The sequence below is a fragment of the Temnothorax longispinosus genome, chromosome 8 (assembly GCF_030848805.1).
Source record: "Temnothorax longispinosus isolate EJ_2023e chromosome 8, Tlon_JGU_v1, whole genome shotgun sequence".
NCBI lineage: Eukaryota > Metazoa > Arthropoda > Insecta > Hymenoptera > Formicidae > Temnothorax > Temnothorax longispinosus.
In genome coordinates this window covers 13,820,560-13,840,923 of record NC_092365.1, presented here as the reverse complement: position 1 = coordinate 13,840,923, position 20,364 = coordinate 13,820,560, and the positions used below count along the sequence as shown (strand labels likewise).

Below are 20,364 nucleotides of genomic sequence, written 5' to 3'. Positions count from 1 at the left end.
ACTCTGGCAAGATTAGGCAAGGTAGGGCAAGGATATTCGGAGAGACGGATAGACCAGGATAGACGAAAGCGAGAGCGGCAATCCACAGTTTCTGACTGACTGACTTCTGTGCGCGATACACAGAAACACAGATACCCTCGTCGTGGAAAGAGGAAGGAAAAAAAGGTCGGGATCGTCCAAGCTGTCGGGCTCCTCGCGTAGAAGCGACTCGTTGACGGCAGGTTCATCCGAGCGCTACGATGGTGGACTACAGCAAATGGAAGAGTATCGAAGTAAGAACAATATCGGCCGTTCTCCGTCCGGATCCGGGGATCCAGCAATCCAGAGGAACGTTCTCGAAGAAGCTCGAGATCAGATCTCGCCGGCCGCGCGTGACTGTCTGGCGTACGCCAGAAACGTTGTTATGACACGTTACCGAAACGTCAACTGCTCGGCATTTCGACTCAACTCGGTTATCCCGTTTTTAGAGCGCAGTTTATGTATCGCGAATACTTATGGGATCGAGCATTTCCTACAATTTTAGGACACGATTAACTTAAAGCCTTCTACTTTATAACTTTGTTAATTTTCTTTGCTTCTTATTTGATGAGATCGAAAGACTTATTTATTTTTTGGATCAATCAATTTACATCGAACAATAATGATGTCGTTTGTACATTTAGATTATATGTGAAAATGTTTTTTGTATTTATAACTTTTGCTATTCTTATCATTAGATTTCAGATGATGAAGATGATACTCATCCAAACATTGATACGCCATCCTTATTCAGATGGCGTCATCAAGCGCGAGTGGAGAGAATGGAAGAACGCAAGAAAGAGCACGAAGAACACATGAGGAAGAAGGCAGAGTACGAACAAAAATATGTTAAATAATATCTCTCCTGTATGTATAGAATTAAATTAATTTTTGCTATATAACGTTTGTTATTTCAGAACCCTGCAAAAACTCAAGGATACAAAGGAAAAATTAGCCAAATTAGAAAATGAAAAGACCGATTCGGCTGATTTAACTGCGTTGAAAAAAGTTCTTCAAGATCTCGAAGAGGAGGAGAAAAAGATTCAAGAGAAGGAAAAGGAAATGGAAAAGAAGGAAAAATTGACACCGTGGAACATAGATACTATTGGGCAAGATGGTTTTACAAAAACTGTGATAAATACGAAGCCTGCGAGGAGGAACGATGATTCGAGTTTATCCGACGAGGAAAAGGAGAAACGAATGAAGCAATTCGTTAAGGAACACGAGACAAAATTGAAGGAGTTTGGCATGCTAAGAAAATATGATGACAGCAAGAAATTCTTACAGGATCATCTGTATTTAGTTTGCGAGAATACGGCAAATTATTTGGTCATCTGGTGCATCAACTTGGAAATGGAAGAGGTAAGTTTGACGGGCAACTGTTCTACAGCTAAACTGATTGAGACAGACTTAACCAGTGATATCTATGACAATTCTATATTCATGGAATATTTTCAGAAACATAATTTAATGGAACACGTTGCGCATCAATGCATATGTATGCAATATATACTGGAACTATCTAAGCAATTGGACGTTGACCCGCGAGCGTGCGTTGGCTCCTTCTTCAGTCGCATTCAAATTGCCGAGGTAGAGTACAAGAAATCCTTTGATGACGAACTTAAAGCGTTTAAGGACAGAATACGCAAAAGAGCAGCAGAGAAGGTAGCTGAGGCGGTTAGAGAGGCCGAGGAGGAGGAAAGAAAAGCTCGTTTGGGTCCCGGTGGACTCGATCCGATCGAGGTGTTTGAAACTCTTCCAGAGGTAAATAAAAATTTGTCTCTGAACGTAAAAATCATTGCTAGGAAATTTCCTTCTTGATTCTTTATATATTTTTTTTTCAGGCTTTACAAAAATGTTTCGAGACGCAAGATATTCCTTTGTTGCAACAAACAATAGCCGCAATGCCAGAGGAAGAGGCGACATATCACATGAAACGGTGCGTCGACAGCGGTTTGTGGGTTCCCGACGCGAAAAACAAGGAGAAGGAGAAAGAAAAGAAGGAGGAAGAGGAACAGCAGAGCGCCGCGGGAAATACGCCAGATCCGGAATAACGCATTTAAGTCGCATCTTACTATGGATACTCAATGAAAATCAGTATCTCATTTACATCATTTATTCTTTTACGTAATTTGAAACGGGTACATTAACAATAAAATTGTCATCTCTGCGAACTCTGGCAATGTGCTATTATTATTTTTATCAGCTTTTCCTTTCATCATCGCGATATTCATCGTCGCGTTGGCACGCTATTAACTCGAGCTGAATTAGATCATAAGACTGAGTTGTCGTTTCATAAATAGAAAACTTGGCATATGCGTGAAATATGTAACTATTATCAAGGAGCACAAGTACAAGTAGTGTCGAAGTGCTATATGATCTTCTTGTGACTTTTATGTATGATTGTGTTACTATTGAAATTATCTTTCTATGTAATGTACATATATAATGTTAATCACAGTCCATAATTATTTCAATATTTTACGTCCCTCCCATAACACTAGTATTGTACATTAATCGGGAACAATATCGTTATGTAAATAAAACCACGTATATATTCAAATTGTTTATACCGTTAAAATTGCGAGATTACATATAATTAAGTTTTGAAAAATTATTTTAGTTTTCGACCTCAATTTGCCTCTAATTTTGTACACGTAATCAAGTCAGTTGAATCATTTCATTCGTTTTCTGGTGTACCTACTTAAAAATAAATAAAATAGAAAATAATTTTACACAGAAGGAAATTAATATTTATATTTTTGTATTTTCTTATTTTTTGCTATATCTACTTTTCTTTCTTTTTTATATTATATGAAAAGGAAAAGAATAAATTAAGCTACCTAGATTTAGACAAAGAATTTTTTCTCTGCAGGACTTGGTATATCGCTAAAGTTATTAATGTAAATAATATTACCATGTAATCATAATATGTTATATATTACTAATACTTCGCTAACTAATCATAACTAATTATATTTTTTTTTTAAGCCGGCACGCTCGCCGAACGACACGAGACTGAGAGCGATTCATCATTTTCCGCCGCAAAGCACGTTCGAAGAAACCCGCCGTCAAACTCGAATTCGACGGGTGGCGCTCGTCGAGCTCTCGATCGAGCTGCGACAGCGACGACAGCGTACATATACCGGAAGCTCGGGCGCCTCGTCCTTTTCCGGCGCGGCGTTGCCACGGACGTGTAGGTAATATTTTTCGTCTTTCATTCTCATCATGATACGACCTGTCGCATCGGCTGCGAGACGGCTGCGCTGGCTTTCCATCGGGACGGGCGTGGCGCGCCGCTCAGTCGGCGTCGTTTTCGCAACGTCGCGACACGCGGTCGCGAGGAAATCCCTTCGAGACGGCGCGGCACCGCCGCAAACGTCCGTCTGTTCCCGAACACGGTCATCCTGCCCGAGCCCGATACGCCCGACGGAAAGCCAGCCTGGCTGCGCTCCGCTAGTCCGCTGCCGCTTTCTCATCATTCTCACTTGCGTACTTTGCATGGCGACATTGACGACGTCGGGCAACTTGACGCTCTAGGCCCGATCCATTCCGTTCCATTTGGCCCGACGGCCTGACGGTTAGTGTGGACTCCTCTACCTGCTTTTAACGAGAAATTGTGCTAGAATTAAGCCGCGAGTTCCTGAGCCCTCGAACAAATCGTATTGTATGGTACGTATATGCATTAAGACATTGCGATGCAGTACACCGCGCGAGAGAACAGGCCTTTCCGTATCGTCTCTACGTCAATCTCGGAAAGTTCGTTGGATGGTTCTCCGCGATTCGGCTTGCGAAAGTTGCGAGGTCGTTAACGCGATTTTCCCCTCTTCCAGATATCGGATTTTCCTTATTTTCTCGGTAAAAGATTTTTTTTTAATTGCGGAGTAAGTTAAAGTTTCTTGGACAATTTGTAAAATTTCCTTTCGCGCATGTGACGAAATTGGATCGTCGTTAATCGCCATGATGTCTCGCGAAACGTCTACGCCTCTACGTGTTACATAATTTTCCCCTTGCTTAAAGCGACCGTTTCGAAAAGTACGCCCTCGAAAGTACGAGAACCCTCGCGAGAGGGTTTCCGCGAGAACGTGGCATCTTCGTTGATTTCCGCCCGTGATATTTTTTCAGCAGCTGCTGACGATCGCGTCAAGTAAAACTCGACGGCGAGTTGATCGAAGGGAAGCGTCATGACGTCGCGCATTATGGGTAAAATCGTTGGCTGCTCAAAATGGCCGTGCGACGAGCGACGTTCGATTTCCGTTTTGCGGACTCGCGTCCGACGTCCGTTTCGTTCGACCCTCCGCGAGACGGCCGGATTCGTTCAAATTCGCGCGAGAAAAATCGCGTGACAAATTTCGCCGAAACTCGATTCGCTTTTTATCGCGCCATTTAATATCGCGAGTATCTCACGTAAATTTCTTACGTGAGATATTTGCGTGAGTAATTTTACGTTTCATTTCACAGACGCTTTTCCGGTGCGCGCGCGCGCTCGAGCACGCACACGCACATATACCCCGTACACCGCTTTAATCGTGCGATGCGCGCGTCTTCTCGTTTTCCTTCTTCCATCGGCTCTCGGCCAATCCGACGTCGCGTCTCTGAGGCTCCGCGCTTCGGATTGGCGTAGAGGGGCGAGGGCAGAGGGCAGCGAGATGGCGCGCGCGTTGCATGACGGGAGAGAGCCGCGGGGCGCGGAGTGGGGAGGGCGAGAAGAAGCAAGTCCGGATCACAAAATGGCGGTCTACCTCACGTACCCGTGACCATATAGCGCACGATACTCTTAATAGTTTCTCACGATGTCGAGGCCCGCGGCGCGAAACGCGGTCTGATCTGCGGGCACGTGTACGCGTGACAGTGTTACGATTGGGGAAAGGGGCGAGCTCGCGTGGTGCGCGTCGGTGATAAACGATCGGTGGGTCGTCGGTGCGACGCGTAGACGGGAGCCATGCAGGTGAGTGCCAGTTACCAGACACCCCCGGGATCCGAGCGGGATTTCGGCCCCGTGCACGCGGATCCGTGCGGCGATTACCCTCGTCAACGATCCGCGGATGCGTTCGGCGTGATTTTATGCGTGCAAGCGAGTCGCTCGTCGCGGCCACGGTGTTGTTTGGAATAGGGCAAAATCGCGTGCAGCCACGCGCGTTTCCGCGTACCGATGGTTCGACGAGAACCTGGCGAAAACGCGAAAAAAACCCCGATGCTGGTCCGCGAGGGTCTCCTACGCGTAGGGCGGGGTCCCACGGACCGTCCGGGCTCAGGAACTCGTGCCACCCTCGCCACGATTTTTCGCTACTTTACACACTCTCCCAGCCCCTTAATAACCTATAAGGTTTGTTTACGTCGCGTCAATCTGATATTTTTCACAGAAAACATCGTTGTACCACCCTGATTTTCGTCGCAAACGATCCCTCGCACTTTTCCTCGGCCTGGCGTCATACTTATTCGTAATTCGAAAATGTACCCATTTTCGCAAATTAAGCTTAAATATTGTCGCGCACGGTCCTGCCTGGTCATCAGGAACGTGTGACGCAATTCTCACGGCAAATACCCGTGATTTTGATGCGTTTCCATCGGGATAACGCCAGAAATATTCTGCATTTTCAACCTTTGAAAGTTCTTTGCAAAAATTTTTGTAGGAAATTCATAATTTTGGCATGTGATGGACATAATTGGATCTATCAAGGAGCTTTATGACATTTGTCTATACTGTAGAATGCCATTTATACCATTTGGAATCTTGTTCAACACAGATTTCTTTTGCATCAATTTTATGAGGGTGAGAATCGTGATCACAAAACATACTTAAGTAAAACTGCATCGCATTGTGATAGATTTTATTCAATTTGACAATAAATTTATCTCGATACATCACGAGAATAACATTAAAAGCAATTGCATGCTTGGTAATCATCCCATTTGTTGGTGAACATTTGTAATGGTAACTTTTGAAATAGCAACGGGGTTAGTTAAGATGCATCTGGCAAATTCGTGCAAAAATTTAAAGCGATATAGTTCTTGGACATTTCACCGTTACATGTGTGTAGAATACTTAAATAATTATGGATTTTACAACAATGGTATATAAATATCTGTATATAACTATAGACAAGTTTAATGATTTCTTCTGTACTCACGTATCCATCACTGGTCACACATCATTTCTTTTAATTAACATGGTATCTTTGAATTATCATAGTGCACAAATAAGACTGGACATTGCTCCATGAATTTATGAATAAATAGAAACTAATTTATTTCTTTAACAATATTTGAGCTCAAATTCTTCTATCAAGTCATACATTCTTTTATTATAATGTACAAAACATTGTTAGAAAAAATATATATAGTGTATGTAAAGGTCCGTTTTATGCGCATACATTTTTAATAGTGGTTTATAGTGTCAGCAGTGTTATACAGTTTGCAATACAGGTTATTTTAATATTTAATCATACTATCTGGTATGCTTAATGCCTTGGATGAAATTGTAGCATGTGTTACTAATGTTTGTTACAGAAAGAGAGCAAGGGACCTACGCTCAGTTAATATAGGTATGCAAACAAAAATCTGCATTGATTGTGCAAGAGAAAATTTTACTTTGCTCTCATAACTCCAATATTTTTCTATCAATATACTTGTGGCAAGAGTCTTGATTATTATCATTATTACATTCACTGATATAGATTTGCAAATGTACGAAACTACATCAAATATCAAGAGAGATAAGCATAATTAGAACATTACTAATAAATATCTCAACTTCTTTCAATCCGTTTGAAGATTAATAAAATATATAATATCTCTAAATTAATTAATTAATGTATAACATATAGTATATCTGATCTACTACAAATTAAATAATATGATTAACCATATTATTAGGTACACATATATTTCTGTATGCATTTACATATCTTAATCGAGCACTGACAGCTGAGATATGTAATTGTTGAAGTATTTAATAAAACTATAACCTGTTTTTGAATGATGATCTCTATTATTCAGTGCCTAAACCTTTGTTGGACATCTCCAAACAGATTCCTTTCATGCGAATATGATTGTAAGCGACTGCAGTATGCGATAGAATTATACAAACGTGCCAATTTAGAAGAAATTCCTGCGTTTAATTTTGCTTTAAGGTATTCAAACGTGGTCAAACGAGGGATCTCGCTGCTAGATCCAAAGAATTCTCACGGAATTTAATATAAGGGATATATTAAACGTGTCTTTTTTAGTCTTCGTTGGTTTTTATTTAGATCAAAGTAATCGTATAAGTATGAGGCAACGGCAATAATTTAATAACATTTCTTAGATTACTGTTTTCCTCTTCTAACAATAAGAAGACAAAATGGCGGACGACGATCACAAAATGGAGGACGAGTTCGTGCTGATGAAATAACAATATTTCTGTATGCGGGCTGATTGAAGGAAATAAAAAGATGCGTAAAAAAAAAAGTTTCACCGCTCCCTTCGACTGCGAATTACCTTGCTTCCTTGTTACCATAATTGTACCCATAATTGTATCCATTTAGAACAGAAGTAAAAACTCTCGAAATGAGAATAATAATGTTAGGGCGTTTCTCTGGCGATAAGCGTTAACTGGGGACTAAAGCGAACTATTCCAAACAACACGTTCCAAGCGACGAGCGATATCTTGCATAAAGATAAAATCGAAATTACATGTCGATATTGACTTCCAGAAAACGTTAGAATCTGAATCCGGTAAGGAATCCGGATCGGATTCTGAGAACGAGAGCAAGAGCGATAGCTCCTCTTCCGGCAGCAACAGCGGCTCAGGATCGGGATCTGAAAGGTGGGTATCGACAAGGATTTGGCCCATCTCCCTGAAAATCATGAGATCTGATACACGAACTTGCATTGCGGTAAGATTTTACTTTCCTCTCGTGAAAGAAACATTCGTGAATTGGAGAATTTTTCAGCTTTAGGCAAGTTTCATATTTTGGGAATAAGAACTTCGCTTTTAGAAGATTGCCGTTCAAAGTGCTCAATTTTACTGATGTTTTTGAGAATGTAATTTTTCCTCTTTTAAAGTCCACCATGTTGATTAGATTCATTAATTATTTATATATCTTTGAGGTAATCAGTTTAATCTTTTATAGAATGCAGTTGTAGCGTGCGACATTGTTATTAATGCAAGACAAATTGAACTGAATACAAGTGTATATCAGGTTCTCTGATGTGTAAGGGTTTGTCACAATTGGTGCCACTCACAAATGGGCTACTGTGTATTGCTACAGCTTCATATAGCACTAACAATGTCTTAACAATTTTCCTAACTTTATGTATGCCCTACTTTGGGTTTTTTTTGTGAGCACACAACTCTTTTTATACGTTACGTTTATGTTAAAACTTTTTCTTCCTTTTATTCAAATAATCAGAGCAATGCTAGATAAACTGCTAGTATTAATCTGTAGTGTTAGTCAATATACTTTCGAGTAATCAACGTGTCAAATATGAATCTCGATACAGAATTATAAAATTATAGGAGAACGTTCACATTTTTAACTTTGAAATATTTTGAAAAGCTTGATACATTTCCAGTATTCATGTACAATGCATAGTCCATTTTTATATTTTTTATATTTATTAACGTTACATAATACATATATACGCATTTTCTAATTAGTGTGATTAAAATTCTATAATACATGAGTATGTTATATCATAATTATTGTATAATATTTTTATTTTTATGCCTTATTACACAATTTATATGTAACTTGAATCACGGATTAAATCACTTGAAATTTTTATGTAAAAATGCCTCCTCGAGCGATTGATTAAATAAAACAACTAAGATATTGAACGTTGAATAGCAATTGTACATTTCTATATACATATAATTTATATTTCAATTAACGATTTTTTATCCAGTAAATTATTCCCACGACTACGTTATCGTTAATTATTCTCATCAAGTATGTATTTCGAGATGCTCTGTCCATGTATATCATCTATATATAATTAGTGAAATAAAATATTGCCTGGCTGCTTAACGCAGCGACTCTAGCTCCTCGAGCGGTTCCGGCTCCGGATCAGGCTCCGACTCTGACAAGTCGGAGAAGTCGGATGCACCTGCTGCACAAAGCGATAGCTTCCAGAGCAAAGGCTCGAATCACAGCACCGAAGCAAAGCTTAGAGTTAAACATGAGTCTAGTCGCGAGTGGGACGAGAATCCTGACATATACGGCATCAGGAGGTCCGGGCGTTCCAGGAAGGAGCCTGACAGGCTCGCGACGAATCGCGAGAGCGACAGTGATGGTCGCAAAAAATTTAAGAAGAAAGGGTAAGTGCGACAAATCGTCGGGGGAGTGGAGAATATGTTGACCCGGCGGTAACCGGCGGTAACGATCGATGTAACTCATTGTCAGCTGAACGGCTTATCGCAGTCGCGAGATCGCAAGATAATTTGTACGGATAATATGCTAATTGAGAGATGAAATTCGAAATTCGATGAAAGCTCGTAATTGTTAGTAGCTGACGTAGAATAGTTCATATATACATAGTTAGCCCGTACGTTATAAACTTTGATCTTATCATTCGTATTACACGAGATATTGTGTAACAATACACCACTTCTGTGTGGCAACCGTATTAGTCGCTACGTTGGTCTTTCTACGAGTGCTTCCGTTTATGTATACATTGTATACCACAGAGCACGAATAATGAATTGATAGATTTTACATATTACATTTTTGCTCATTTCTACTTGCATTATTATCAGCATATTTGTACATAAATTTAGAAAATAATATAACGGTATCTTATCAATGTTGGTCGTTAAATAACGTCGCCTAATTTTGATGTAGTTATCTGATATATTACAAATGCGTGAGTCACCGAATTTATTGCGACGTTCATGATACACCTCTATTTTTAACACCAATCGCCACAACAACGATTTGTTTTCACATTTAATGAATATAAGCATAAGCATTTCGTTATCCACATTATTATAAGATATGCTACACTTGTGCATACATGTACTTTTGACTGCATAAATATTTACAAATGTTTACGTTTTACATCTGTTTGCTTGTTCTAATCGGATTTCACTTTGATTTTGCACATAACCGCTTATATTTTCCAGTTTACATCACAATGCGTTTTTACATTCCATGTTATTTATAATTTATACCCCGAATTTATTAAAAACTTAATAGACGAGTTTTTTGTGTTGTGAAGCATATGAATTGATATTTATGCGACATTTCCCTCTAAACTGTTATACAACTTTATTTCTCATAAAAATCTTAATCTTTCTATATTATATAGTTATATATGAATATTTAAAAAATGACTTCTAACTTTTTTATTTGATTTTTTTACGATTATCACATTTTTATAAATCGATTTCATGGAAATATTCTCTCTACGTGCATTTCATACATATTGTTAACATTCAGAATATTCTATACAAAAACAATAAATGATTTTTTGAAATGTTAAAAATAAACTTAAAGTTAAATGAAATTCAGTAGGCAATTATAAACGCGAATCTGTTAGGTATAATGCATACACGGTCCTATACGTACAACTTACTGTTTTAGTTCACATAATTCGTGGAATTCAGAGAGTTCAGAATCAGAATCTGATGAAACTGAGAATCGTAGACCCCCACCTAGCAAATCCTTGAACAGGCGTGCTGCGCAAAAAGCGAAAGAGAAAGCCAGAGTGCGAAAGAAGCATATCTCTGAATCTTCTGATAACTCTTCCTTCGACAGTGATGATAATAGAAGGTACGTATTGAGAAAAATTGACTAAAAGAAAGAGAAAGGTATGAAAGTCAGATTCCAATAATCCACATATTAAACTTAATCATCAGGCAAGTTAGTAGACGGACAGGCACGGCAGTTAGTTATAAAGAGGAAAGTGAAGAAGGTACCGATAGCGAGGATTTGGTTGAAGTTGACGAATCGAACGCTGCGTCAACAGAGCCTGACAATGCGGAAACTATTGAACAAATTTTGGGACAGAGGATGGGCAAGAAAGGAGGTTAGTTTGTTTTATGCGCTTAGCACTGTGATGCTGTTAATCGAGATATTATTTACAACATATATAATTACATGCAGTTACGGGTAACGTGACGACAATCTATGCTGTCGAAGAAAACGGTGATCCCAATCCAGAGGATCTGAGTAACGTGGAAACTGAAGTACAATATTTGATCAAATGGAAAGGCTGGTCTCACATACATAATACGTGGGAATCAGAGGAATCTTTAAAAGCACAAAAAGTATAGCGTTATTAATATATTTTCTAGTCTTTGTTAACTCTCAGCTGTGATGTCAGGAAATACTCATAATCTTGTGTTTGTTAGGTAAAAGGATTGAAGAAGTTAGACAATTTTATAAAACGTGAACGCAGAATCAGGCAGATGAGAGAATATGCTGAGCCAGAAGAGTTGGATTATTTAGAGTGTCAACTGGAACTTAAACAAGATCTTCTAAAAAGTTACAACAATGTTGAGAGGATTATTGGTATGAAAATATTTATTCTGACAATGATATTTTAAATAATATTTAATGCTCTTCTCTCTGTATTATAAATATAAAATTGTCATGATGATGAATCATCGTATAATTTTTTTTTGTCAGCTGACTACAAGAAACCAGACTCTGAACATCCCGATTATTTTTGTAAATGGGAAAATTTGTCGTACGCCGAGGCCACATGGGAAGATGGAACTTTAATAGTGAAAAAATGGCCAGAGAAGATAAAAGAATTTCGCGACAGAGAAGATTCCAAAAGAACACCGAGCAAACATTGCAAAGTCCTCAAATCTAGACCCAAGTTTTATCCGTTGAATGAACAACCTGCTTACATGGGCACAGAAAAAGATTTAGTATTGAGAGATTATCAAATGGATGGACTTAATTGGATGATACATTCTTGGTGCAAGGAAAATAGGTGCGCAGATTTTCTAATATAACGACGCTTGAAATTATTATATTTATTTAATCTTTTAATTATCTACTTTTTTCTGCAGTGTTATATTAGCCGATGAAATGGGTCTCGGCAAAACAATCCAAACAATATGCTTCCTTTATTACTTATTTCACACGCAACAACTTCATGGGCCATTTTTACTAGTAGTTCCTCTGTCGACAATGACTTCCTGGCAAAGAGAGATGTTTCTGTGGGCACCTGACCTAAATTTCGTTACTTACTTGGGCGATGTCAATTCTCGTAATATTGTAAGTATATTATTGTTTATTATTTATTGTTTCGCAATATTTGAAACACTCAGAGATTCTCTAAATAATATAAATTCTTTTCAGATTAGGGAATACGAATGGTGCTACCGAGGTTCGAAGAGACTAAAGTTCAACGTCATACTTACGACGTATGAGATAGTACTTAAGGACAAAGCATTATTGGGTGCCTTAAATTGGGCGGTATTGCTAGTGGACGAAGCTCATCGATTGAAGAATGACGATTCCCTATTATACAAAGCACTTACCGAATTTCACACCAATCATCGTTTATTGATTACTGGTACTCCGTTACAGAACAGCTTGAAAGAGCTGTGGGCCTTATTACATTTCATTATGCCTACAAAGTTAGTTCCTGTCTTTCTAAATTTATGAAAGTATAAGTTTATTCTATTTTTTATATTTACATTTATTATAATGTTTGAATGTAGGTTTACCTCTTGGGAAGAATTCGAGAAGCAACATGACAACGCCGCAACGAAGGGATATTCCAAGCTGCACAAGCAATTGGAACCATTTATTCTACGTCGAGTTAAGAAAGATGTCGAAAAATCTTTACCTGCTAAAGTCGAGCAGATCTTACGGGTAGAAATGTCGTCCTTGCAAAAACAATATTACAAGTGGATATTAACTAAAAATTATGAAGCGTTGCGAAAAGGCGTGAAAGGTTCTACTACGACATTCTTGAACATCGTCATCGAATTGAAAAAGTGCTGCAATCACGCCTTTCTCACGAAACCGATCGAAGGCGAAAGGGAAAAGACTAACGAAGATTACTTGCAACAATTAATTCGTGGTTCTGGTAAATTAGTGCTCTTGGATAAATTACTAGTGAGATTGCGCGACACAGGACACAGAGTACTAATATTCAGTCAAATGGTTAAGATGTTAGATATTCTCGGTGAATATCTGCAAAGGAGACATTTTCCGTTTCAAAGATTAGACGGAAGTATAAAGGGGGAACTACGAAAACAGGCATTGGACCATTTCAATGCTGAGGGATCGCAGGATTTTTGTTTTTTATTGTCGACGCGAGCCGGTGGTCTCGGTATTAATCTCGCCACCGCGGACACTGTGATAATTTTTGATTCTGACTGGAACCCGCAAAATGATTTGCAAGCCCAGGCCAGAGCGCACCGAATAGGACAAAAGAATAAGGTACGCCAGCGATTGTTTCGAGTCGATGCTCGCTTGTATGAATTTTCATACAACTTCAATCTTTTGTAATCAAATTTACATCATATTTATATAGGTAAACATTTATCGATTGGTTACTAAAAAGTCGGTCGAAGAAGAAATTGTTGAGCGTGCGAAACAGAAAATGGTCTTGGACCATTTAGTGATACAGCGAATGGATACAACCGGGAGGACAGTATTAGATAAAAAGAACGCGGGGACCAACAGTAATCCGTTTAACAAAGAAGATTTGACTGCTATTTTAAAATTTGGCGCCGAGGATCTGTTTAAAGATGAGGAAGACGGAGATGAGGAACCAGCTGTAAGTTTATTGGCATCTCACACTTTTGTTAGAATGTTTAGCGCAGAATATTTTAATTGGAAATATGAAATCTATCAATATTTAACGCGGTATTAATTTTGACACATTTATTCGGACATAACATCAGTTTGATGTATTTAGAATGCTTATACAATAACTTATTATTTTAATAATTAATATTCCTTTATGTAACAAATGTTCTGTAATAAATATATTAATTTAATTATGTTTATTTCTGTAATAGTGTGATGTCGATGAGATCTTAAGAAGAGCTGAAACGAGAGACGAAGGACCGACAACAGTTGGCGATGAATTATTGTCTGCCTTTAAAGTCGCCAGTTTTAAAACAGCATTTGAAGAGGATTTAGAACCGATTAATCAACCAAATGATAACGATGATGAAAGTAAAGATTGGGTAAGTATCTTAATTTATTTCTGAATAAATTAAGAAAGTATATTCTTGTATATCTCTGAATAAGCATATTGTTCTTTTGGCAATTAAAAAAATTTTCTATATGTATAAATATATATAGACTTTCTTAATTTATTCATAAATAAATTCAGAAATTTAGAAAATTTGTTATATATATATAAAATTATTATCTATTTATCGTTATTTTATGTGTTTTAGGCGGAAATCATTCCGGAGAATTTCCGAAGAAAAGTGGAAGAGGAAGAAAAATCAAAGGAAATGGAGGATCTTTACTTACCACCAAGAAGTCGGAAAACTCTTCAGCAACTCAATCAAAGCGAAGGTATTTTTAGAAATACTTGCATTTGAATGTAAAATATATTAACAAACGCATAAATGCTACTTATATATTTGTTTATAGGAAGAGGCAGAAAGCGAAAAAAAGTACAAGATGATAGCGAGGATGGCGAGGAATCGGGTAGCGAGGCAGAAGGAAGTGACGATGACAGACCCAAGAAGAGAGGTAGACCAAGAGTTTTGCCACGCGAGAATATCAAGAGCTTTACTGATGTTGAGGTATTTAACATTTGATTAGAAATGGTTGATTTTTTTGCACATTTTTTACACAACAATGTTCTTTTTTATAGATACGACGATTCATCAAGAGTTATAAAAAGTTCCCGGCGCCTTTGAAACGATTAGATGATATTGCGACTGATGCTGACTTACAAGAGAAACCAATGTCGGAATTGCGCTTCTTGGGCGAGCAATTGATGTCTAGATGCGACGCTTGTTTAGCAGAATTTGAGAATACCGCAAAAGAGAATAAGGGTAGCGAGGAAGATAGCAAGGGGAAAGGTCGTAAGAGAAGACGGGGACCTACTTTTAAGATGGGTGGTGTAATGGTGAACGCAAAGTCTTTCTCAGCCGCGGTTAAAGAACTCGAGCCTCTGGAACAAGCTTTACCATCCGATCCTGAGCAACGTGCTAATTGGCATCTCGACATTAAGTGAGTTTAAATGATTGTTATTAATTAAAATTTATAATTAATTAGAAATTAAAATAGCGAACAAAATTATTAAAATTAATGGATTTTATTTGAAATTAAGTACGAAAAATTAAAAATATTTTTACTACAGATTAAAACCAGCCAATTTCGAATGTGAATGGACTATCGAGGATGATACTAGACTATTAAAGGGTATATATCAACACGGCATGGGTTCATGGGAAGCGATAAAAACAGATGCCAGTTTGAAACTTGGAGATAAGATCTTTCCTAAAGACAATAAAGTACAACTCAAACGCGTGAATGCACGTGCGGAATATTTGTTGAAGATTTTGAAGAAGCAAATTGATCTTAAATTAGGAGTGGTAAGGTCATTTGATATTTGACATGTCAATAGACATGTCTTCATTGATCTCTTTTACTTCTACAGGATTATGTCTTTCTTCTCCAATTAGAGACCGAGTACAAGGTAATATCCCAACCCTTCCCATCCTTTCATCCTTCCTTATACTTTGACAAGCAAACGTGATGTACGAAAGAGTTATGGAATATGTGAATTGTGATATTAATATGTCTAATATAAATTATACTTTTTTTTAAGGTTTTTTAAAGGTTTGCATCTATAAGTTGCTTAATTGTTTCAGACGCGAATAAGAAAGCCGAGGAAAACCAAGGAAACGAAAACGGCAATCACCAAAGAGATTGTAGAAGATAACGATAGCTCTGGTGACGAAAATAAGAAATCAAAATCCAGAATTGATAAAGTAAGTTTTAAAAACAAGAGACTAGCCTTGCATATTTTGTGAATTTATATGAATTATACGTCTATATGTATTTATAATTATTTATAGTCTGCGGTTAAAAAAGAAGAAGAGAACGTTGCAAAGAAAGATATTAAGGAAGAAGTCGATGATTTGTCTGACGAAAAGAAAAAAGAGAAAAAGGCCAAAAAGGAGAAAAAAGATAACAAGAAAGCGAAAAAGAATAAGCAAGCCGCAGGTCCCATGCATTTTACTGCGAATAACGAACCGAGAGCTGTCGATGTAATCGGCGAATTGGACCCACCAATATTCGATGAAGTTAATATCATTCTTTTAACGGATTTGTATATTTTTCTTGTGACGACTTCTAAAATAAATATATAATATATGTATAATGTGTAAAATTTGAGGGAAGAATTGTTAATATACTATTTTTTAATACACTACTTTATCATGCAGTGCAAAGAGAAGATGAGGCCAGTAAAGAAGGCATTGAAGGCTTTAGACACACCAGATATGTCTCTGAGTCAGGAAGAGCGAGTCGCTCGCGCGCGTCGATGTCTTTTCCAAATCGGGAATCATATCACCACGTGTCTGGCAGAATATAAATCTCCTGAACAAGCCAACGAATGGAAAGGCAATCTCTGGTACTTTGCTTCCAAGTTCACAAACTTTAAAGCGAAAAAGCTTTACAAGATGTATAAGAACCTGGTGAAACAAGGTGGCGACAGCAACGGCGGTTCCACATCCAGCCCTGATAAAAAAGAGGATGCTTCTAGTACTGCAAAGGTACTGCGCGCGTTGAACTTTTTATTTTTTATATAGAAAATAAAGGCTGCGGTCCACTTGACGCTACAAATGCTTTGAAGCGTTCTTCTTCCTTCCTTCTTCATTGAAAGAAAGCAGAAGAGGAATGTTTCGAAGCATTTGTAGCATCAAGTGGACCGCAGCAATAATCAAATGAGAAATCGTAATCATTTTCTGTTTTATTTGTAGAAGCACAATGAAAAGGCGTCTCACGAGAAACATTTTGATAAGCAACAACAGGCAGACAGCGGTAATAAAGACAGCAGAATAATGAAACGTAAAATTGACGATATCGAGGAGAACTCGAATAGCAGTACGAAACACCTCTCGACCATTTCCGCTGTCAGCAGCAATCTCAGCAGCACGTCCGCAGTTACTATCGGTGCTATTACGATTACGCCTATAACGTCAACGCCAAATTCCACATCGAGTACCACTAACAGTGCAGATATGTCCCGACATAAAGAACAAAAAGAGTCGAAGCATAAAGATATGAAAAGGGATAGAGATCGTGACAGAGATAGAGATAGGGGGCACGACAGAAGTGACAGATTAAGTATAAGTAAAGATGACAGAATGAGGAGAGATGGATATAATATGGGGCATTACAGCGGTAGTAGGGAAGATGATCATTGGTTACCTAGAGACGGAAGAGATATGAGAGACGGCAGGTACGGGTAAGCTCATTTTCTACATCCATATATATTTCGATGTTAAAAATATATTTTCCAGTACTTATCTTTATATTTAGTTTAATTCGGATTTTATTTTATTCATCTAATGCAAAATTATTTAGATCATTAATCCTCTGTCTGTATACTTTTTTTTTGCACCCTCGAAGTGTATACGTAAGTCTGTCACGTTAGACACTATTTTTCCCTGCCTGTATTAAAAAAAAAAAACTGAAAAAATTCATGAAACATCTGTCTACATTGTAGCTGACGATTTTATAGTCATTTTAATAAATATCGTTTATTTAATATTTTCTGGCAGGCTTGAAAATTTTACAGTTACGAGCAGATATCATTTTGGCCTTGACTTACGTATACAGACGGAGGGTTGAGCATGAATAGAAATCTTTGTTTTTATCGCTATTTATATATTTTTTTTTATTGCTTCTCAACTGTTGCAATTTCTTTTGACAGATTCGGAGATCACAAACGCGATCGCTTCGATCCTTATGGTCGAATGTCCAGTGGTTATCATAGAGACAGAGATAGAGATCGAGATCGTAGTATGCACATGAACGACAAAAGAAGGTAAATAATGGGGATCTTATTTACAAATTTCGCCGATAATCTATTTCATGAATTTTGTTTCAATATGGATGGTTTTTCAGTGATTATTATCGATACTCGTCGGGACCACCAAATTACGGATATGGACCAAGTGGCTATGGTGGTAGTAGTGGTGGCGGTGGTTATCCTCCCACGGATATGGCCTCGAGTCATTTCAGAAGTCGTGGTTATGCAGGAGATGGCTACTCCAATGATTGGCGGCCGAACAAAGATTACAGGCGGGATTACGATAGAAGACCACCGCCACCAAATGCCAACTCCTAGTGCTTCTTCCTTCCTCGGTTGTGACACGGTATCGAAACCGTTTTGTGTATAATTGTGCTGCGAGTGAGAGCGTTTGCGACGACACTGGTTCTCTCAAGTCTCTGCATGGGAGAAGTACTGAGTGCACGGTGCACGATGTTTTTGTGAGCATGCACCATATCTGTATCTATATGTATAAAAAAAAATTATTCCGATATTTATTATATTCGGATAATAATGATGTCGGAGATGTGTTTAGGATGTGCATGGTACTCCCTATTAGAAACTTTTACATATGTGTAGATTGTGAAAAGAAAAGATAAACGAGGGAGATCAAATTATATCCTCAGCACATAACGAGAAGAGAAATTTTTATATATTGGAACGTATGTATCGGAATTTGTCGAGGAATGTTGAGAGATACGAACGAACAAACAGTGTGTATTCGCTTCTTTTTAAGTATCAATGGGAATTGTAACTGGTATAATTTCCTTGAATTTTCATCGCTATACACAAACATCATCTTATGTAAAAAGAGTTTTCCATATCTACAATATATGTGTGAAAATCATCCAAATTATACTAGAATACAACTCTAAAGTACGATTGTACTTTTTACAATTTTTTTTATTAATAAACCAATTCTTTTTCGCATATTTGAGTTCGATTTTATCGTGCAATTGTGAGAAAAATTTACGACAACATTATTGGAATCACGAATGTATGTATTTTCTATTATACAGTTTGGATGCGGTCCAGTTGACGATTCAAAATGGTATCTGCTCCTGGTGTTACTAACATTGTCAGCGTTTGCACAAATTGATCGATGTTTTCAAAGATCTTAGCGCTCTAGAGCGTCACGCGTTCTAGGTAATGCTAAATGGGCCACGCTCTAAATTACTCCCAAGCATCGATAGAGTCGATTGTGCCACATTCCCTCTATCGTATCTTTCGTTATGTAAAATAAGTAAACTGCTTCCGCGCTACGCGCATATATTTTGCATTTTCGATACTAATTACATATATGTATATTCAGTTTAGAAACATAGCTCGCGCACATAATCGTCTCGAGCGATGATACCTGATTTCGTCGTTCTCATCTGAGAATCAGATGAGAGTAACATATTAGCCGGCTTTATGCTAACACAATCTGATGAAGTTACAGTAGACATAAACGGACATAGTGTTACGTTGTAGCACAATGTCTGTGAAATTGTACAAATCTAATCATCAATGTATAAATTTTCTATATATATAAAAAATTAAAACACTTTAAAGGAACATCGTATTTCACGGAGGTGAGATTGTCCGATCCGGTATGCACGGTGAAATCATACGATGAGTCGATCTATTGCACTTGCTAGCGAAATACCGGTCGCAGGGACAATTAACGCATTAATTCAGCAACCACCGAACATAATCTGTTACGCAAATCAAAATACAGTGGAAACACAGTTTGGATCGCACCTTTTTTCAATAGTCTTCTGACGCGTTTGCGATTTAAAGAGAATAGAGTACTATTTTTGCGTTCATTATTTTATGGTACCATAGTTTTGTATTCTGAACATACAAAACTAATGTGACATACTTGTAAATATTAGTGTAAGATCGATAGTTATACTCCGTTCGTATCGAACTGTTGAATCACTTAATACAGCGTTACTTCTTTATTTAACATAGAGTACGAGGAGGCATTTGCTACCTCAATCTTGTTTCAGTCAAAAGGAAGAAGGAACATTGATGTGTAAGGATTTTATATATTACCTATAATTAAGAACATCGCTTGTAAATTATTAATATTTTTCAACTGAAAGGATTACAAATTTAGAGAATGACTCTAAAAATAATTAATCATGTTTGCTCCAATTAATAATTAATGAACAGCTGATAATGTTTCTTTTTCATAAGGAAGAGCTTCTCATAAAGTTTTATATTCATAGAAAATGAATAAACACGGTCGAGCGACTTGTAGAACGTATATTATCTTGTATGATCCGAAACTATTGACACTGCATGCTGAACACACTGTATCTTATGAACGTATATAAAATAAATTATTTTGTAGATTATTTTACGCGCCCGCGTGAA

General features: G+C 37.7%; 2 protein-coding genes across 15 annotated transcripts; both read left to right on the top strand.

Annotated features, from left to right (window-relative positions):
* The first annotated feature begins 31 nt into the window (after nucleotides 1-31).
* Cdc37 (cell division cycle protein 37) lies at nucleotides 32-6,997 on the top strand. Of its 13 annotated transcripts, XM_071786361.1 has the most exons (8): nucleotides 32-272; nucleotides 717-850; nucleotides 936-1,380; nucleotides 1,477-1,782; nucleotides 1,863-3,218; nucleotides 3,559-3,598; nucleotides 5,382-5,791; nucleotides 6,529-6,997. In XM_071786361.1, the coding sequence occupies exons 1-5, from the start codon at nucleotides 240-242 to the stop codon at nucleotides 2,070-2,072; spliced, it is 1,128 nt and encodes a 375-aa protein (XP_071642462.1). In that variant the 5' UTR covers nucleotides 32-239; the 3' UTR covers nucleotides 2,073-3,218; nucleotides 3,559-3,598; nucleotides 5,382-5,791; nucleotides 6,529-6,997. The 13 variants fall into 13 exon arrangements, with proteins under 13 accessions (XP_071642462.1, XP_071642467.1, XP_071642456.1 ...); XM_071786366.1 differs by lacking the exon at nucleotides 5,382-5,791 and having other exon boundaries at nucleotides 1,863-3,214; XM_071786355.1 differs by having other exon boundaries at nucleotides 1,863-3,214; nucleotides 5,382-6,997.
* Chd1 (chromodomain-helicase-DNA-binding protein 1) lies at nucleotides 3,697-19,214 on the top strand. Of its 2 annotated transcripts, none has more exons than XM_071786338.1 (23): nucleotides 3,697-4,966; nucleotides 7,713-7,825; nucleotides 9,035-9,319; nucleotides 10,584-10,772; nucleotides 10,859-11,028; nucleotides 11,106-11,269; nucleotides 11,354-11,513; nucleotides 11,631-11,943; nucleotides 12,023-12,230; nucleotides 12,315-12,595; nucleotides 12,680-13,406; nucleotides 13,501-13,746; nucleotides 13,991-14,161; nucleotides 14,378-14,501; nucleotides 14,580-14,734; nucleotides 14,806-15,167; nucleotides 15,298-15,532; nucleotides 15,812-15,931; nucleotides 16,019-16,246; nucleotides 16,388-16,717; nucleotides 16,925-17,406; nucleotides 17,881-17,994; nucleotides 18,075-19,214. In XM_071786338.1, the coding sequence occupies exons 1-23, from the start codon at nucleotides 4,961-4,963 to the stop codon at nucleotides 18,295-18,297; spliced, it is 5,406 nt and encodes a 1,801-aa protein (XP_071642439.1). In that variant the 5' UTR covers nucleotides 3,697-4,960; the 3' UTR covers nucleotides 18,298-19,214. The 2 variants fall into 2 exon arrangements, with proteins under 2 accessions (XP_071642439.1, XP_071642438.1); XM_071786337.1 differs by having other exon boundaries at nucleotides 16,925-17,412.
* The last annotated feature ends 1,150 nt before the right edge of the window (nucleotides 19,215-20,364 follow it).